General features: G+C 63.8%; 1 protein-coding gene across 1 annotated transcript in view; it reads left to right on the forward strand.

The window, feature by feature from the left end:
* The window catches only part of MNEG_7753 (asparaginyl-tRNA synthetase), a gene marked incomplete at both ends in the record, with an annotated part of 6,250 nt that extends 5,500 nt beyond the window's left edge, over positions 1 to 750 (forward strand). The window contains 2 exons of the mRNA XM_014043773.1: positions 8 to 111; positions 546 to 750. Of these exons, the coding sequence (XP_013899227.1) occupies positions 8 to 111; positions 546 to 750 (309 nt within the window). The remainder of the gene's footprint in view (positions 1 to 7; positions 112 to 545) is intronic.
* Between the last annotated feature and the right edge of the window lie 1,521 nt (positions 751 to 2,271).

Raw genomic sequence — 2,271 nt, forward strand, 5'->3', positions numbered from 1 at the left:
CATCAAGGCGTTCTACATGAAGGTCAACGAGGACGGCAGGACCGTGGCCGCCATGGACGTGCTGGTGCCCAAGGTCGGGGAGCTCATAGGCGGCAGCCAGAGGGAGGACAGGTGCGCACAACACCTGAGGCCGCCGCCGCTGCCACTTCTGTGTGCGCGCCGGCCCGCGGCCCGCGCGGCACGGAGCCAGGGAGCCAGGGAGCGACCCGTATGGGCTTGCAAGAGCCCGGAGGGGAGGCTGCGCATCGCAGCTCGCTCTGCCCTTTCATGCGCTCAAGCCTCGCTTCCCCCAACGCCCAGCATGCGCTGCCCGCCGGTCGGCAGGCCCCCAAACCTGTTCTTCCCAGTGCCGGCCCTCAACACCCTTCATTCCACGCCTGCCTTGGCCGGCTCCCCCCCTCCCCACACCCACCGGGCACAACCCCAATGAACCACCGCCCGCAACTCCTCTGTCCATATAAACCAACTCCCCTGCTCACACCCACAACTCTGTCCGCGCACATCACTTGACTCCTCTGTCCATCTCAAATACACCCTCAACCAAGGTATGATGTCCTCGTGGAGCGAATCCAGGAGACCGGCATGCCGGTGGAGGCCTACGAGGCCTACCTCGACCTCCGAAAGTATGGCACTGTCCCCCACTCCGGCTTTGGCCTCGGCTTCGAGCGGCTCATCCTGTTTTCTACCGGCCTGGAGAACATTCGTGACGTCATCCCCTTCCCGCGCGTGCCCGGCAGCGCGGCGTTCTGAGGGGCGCGGGGGGATGCAGGAGGGCGGCGCGTCGCAGGGCCGCTGCGGGGGGCGGTCGCGTCCGGGGGGTTGGCCCGGCTGCGGCTGCGGTTTGGTCTGGGGGGTCGCTGCCCCTGCGGCGCCAGTCCCGCGCTTGCGGACGTGTTCTTGGGTGTGACAGCGTGGATTCATGAGTCTGCCATTGTAACAGTCATTGAATTAAGCCATTGCTGACCCGTTGCTTTCCACATGTCAGCTATATTGCTGGCGGTTTTGGATTTCGCCACCCAAAACCGGCATTTCAGCCCCAAAACCCCGGGCAGCGCGGAGCTCATCAGCAGTCGCCCCAGCAAATGTCAGCTTGCAGACTGCAGCACGAGGCCGTTTTATTGAGCTCGCTGCATCATGTTTTGCCGTCACTGCTTGCAGAGCGCTGGGGTTCCATCAGGAGCGCCGCCTACATCAGTGTGACATCAGCGGAAACCACTGAACCACCCCATCAACACGCTGAGCGTCAGGTACGCACCTGTTATACGCATTGACGCCAAATTCTATCTTGCTGTCCCATCTGATGCTTGCACAGACCCCAACTTGAAAACTGGGCCCGCGGGTGGCCGTTGCTGACCGGGTGGCTCCCGGTCTTGTTCTCAGGTCGCGATTGCTGAATATACACTGGTTTACAAGGCTAATTGAATGGTGGCCGCGCCAGAGCCTGAGGCTCGCGCTGCGGCGTCGCCGCCAGCAGGTGCAGTCAGCGCTGATCCATGAAGTCAGCCCGCATGAAGAGCAACCGCTGCACTGCATTCCCTGACCTTGCCACCCGTCTGTCATGCCGCAGGCAACGGACACCCCAAGGGATCCAATGACCGCGCCCTCGCACCGGCGCTCATGGGAACCGACGCTGCCGGCGCCGCCAACTCAGCAGACACAACAGCTGCGCCCGACCAAGACCGCACAACACTGGCCCCCGACAGGCGCCCCACCCGCCCGCAGCGAGGGGGGGCCCCCACCAACGCCCAAAAGGTGGGTGCTGGCGCTGCATGGGTGTGCCGCTGTGCCCCTTCATTGCTGCTTCGCGCTGTCGTGCAGGACAGCGGGCCACAGCAAGGCCACCACCGACCCAGCTGAGAGTGGCCTTGCTCATGCTCCGGCGCCCCTGAGCTGACGCGAACCAGGAGAGTAATCGCCTCTGCCCACCACTGCTTTAATGCGATCTGCCGTCTCACAGCCCGTCCCATTTATCTCTTGCCCGCACCACACATCCCAAACAGCTGGCGGCAGGCATCCTGGCAATAGCCCAGGTGCGCCTGCGCGCCTGTCTGCTCCCTTCCCCTGGAAGAGTGTTGTGTGCAATAGCAAGATTGACTAGCGCCTTTTGACATGCTTCTCAGCCGGCATCGTCCATCTTCCCACGACGGCCACCGCGGCCCCAGCCTCCTGTACTGCAACGTGCACAGTGCCGCCTCACACCCTCAGCCCTTCCGGATCAGCTCCCCTCCGCAGCTGGCACAGCCCCACTCACGTACCCTCGAAGGGCCCCCC

This window comes from Monoraphidium neglectum (genome assembly GCF_000611645.1).
Source record: "Monoraphidium neglectum strain SAG 48.87 unplaced genomic scaffold scaffold01404, whole genome shotgun sequence".
In the NCBI taxonomy this organism is placed as follows: Eukaryota; Viridiplantae; Chlorophyta; class Chlorophyceae; order Sphaeropleales; family Selenastraceae; genus Monoraphidium; species Monoraphidium neglectum.